The sequence below is a fragment of the Otolemur garnettii genome, unplaced genomic scaffold (genome assembly GCF_000181295.1).
Source record: "Otolemur garnettii isolate 467f Iridium unplaced genomic scaffold, OtoGar3 scaffold00070, whole genome shotgun sequence".
Lineage (NCBI taxonomy): Eukaryota > Metazoa > Chordata > Mammalia > Primates > Galagidae > Otolemur > Otolemur garnettii.
Window position 1 is genome coordinate 9516903 of NW_003852465.1, and position 1524 is coordinate 9518426.

Here is a 1524-nt window from a genome sequence, read left to right on the forward strand (position 1 = left end):
GCCCTTCCTGTCCTCCCGGTCGCCATCTCCATCCCTTCCCCACCCTCCACCCCACTCCTCCCGCCCCTGGGTGATTCCCCTCCTGCCTTCGGCCATTTCCAAAGAGTTTGGTTCGAACTTTTGAATCCACCAATCAGCCGCACGCGGCCTCCCCTCCCAGCCGACCGGGTGCGGCCGGACGCGGGACCCCAGCCAGGCGGCGGGGAGGCGGGGCCGTGGCGGCTTGGGCGGGGTCCGGACCCCGCCTCCGGACGCGTGGCCGGGGAAGAGGTATATAGGGCCCCTCCGGCCACACCGCCCTCTCACTACTTCTCCCTCGGACTCCTTGGTAGTCTGTTAGTGGGAGATCCCTGTTGCCGTCCCTTCATCTCCTTCAGCGCCCTGCGACCCTACAAGTCCCCATCATGGTGAGTGGGGCCGGGGTGCGGGGGCCAGGGTGGAGTAGAGTGTGCATCCGAAGGGGCGGCGAGGTGCGCGGAGCTGTGGGCTATCTTTGGGGCCGCGCCCTAGACGGCTCCCGACGGCTCCCGACGGCTCAGGCCAAACTGGCTCCTGGTGGCGGGGCAGGGAAAGCCGACTTCACTGGGCAGACCCCACCTAGGGTTCGAAAACGTGGCCTGAGTTCTGCCCTTAGTAGAAATGGAACGCCCTCTTGATTTTGTAGAAAGGGTATCCTAGCTGGGGCCGGCTACCGCCCTGCGAAGGTCAAGGACCCCTCTCATTGACCTCCAAAAATTGGAAACTAAAAATCCCCGCCCTCATTTCCCAAGTGACCTCACCTTCCCCTTGCATCACGCCCTGGCCCTGGAGGACCTCGTGCGCTCCTGCTTGGACGGCGCTAGACGCTTCCGGGCGCCCCCTCTCCAAGCTCCCTGTGACTCGCTGCTGAGTCACCTGTGGCCGCGCACTGGGGAGAGTTTCCAGTTGCACCAATCCACCTGAAGGGTGGAGGCGGGCTCCTCCTCCGAAGGGAATAATTAACTGTCAATTGTCTGATCTGGATTTCTAGTGTTACTTTAAAAGTGGGAGGTTTATAGCTGAAGCTTTCTACTGGAACCGAGTTTTCAAAACAAGTCCATAAAAGGATGTTTTCTTTAAAAAACCGCCGAGTAAACTAGTACTGACAGCGTATTCTAAGGTTCAGTCTTGAAGAAACGTGAATCTATACACTATTCTATATAGTTAACAGAGGTCTTGAAAACAATTTAGAGAACATCTGTTGGAGGCTTACTTAAAAGAAGCCCTGTTTTTAAACAAGTATTCAAGTATCAAGTATTTCAGAATAGTTTTCTTTGTTTTCTCTTTTTTTTTTTGAGACAGGCTCTGTTGCCCAGCCTAGCTCACAGCACCCTCAAACCCCTGGGCTTAATCTATCCTTCTGCCTCAGCCTCACGAGTAGCTGGGACTACAGGTACCTGCCACAACACTTACCTGGTTTTATTTTATTTATTTATTTTTTTTGAGACAGAGCCTCAAGCTGTTCCCCTGGGTAGAGTGCCGTGGCATAGCTCACAGCAACCTCCA

At 55.6% G+C, this 1524-nt stretch overlaps 1 protein-coding gene across 1 annotated transcript in view; it reads left to right on the top strand.

The window, feature by feature from the left end:
* The first annotated feature begins 274 nt into the window (after positions 1 to 274).
* The window catches only part of LOC100964380 (tubulin alpha chain-like), a 4783-nt gene continuing 3533 nt past the window's right edge, over positions 275 to 1524 (top strand). Inside the window, exon 1 of the mRNA XM_003793646.3 lies at positions 275 to 407. Coding sequence (XP_003793694.1) covers positions 405 to 407 — 3 coding nt within the window. The 5' untranslated portion in view covers positions 275 to 404. The remainder of the gene's footprint in view (positions 408 to 1524) is intronic.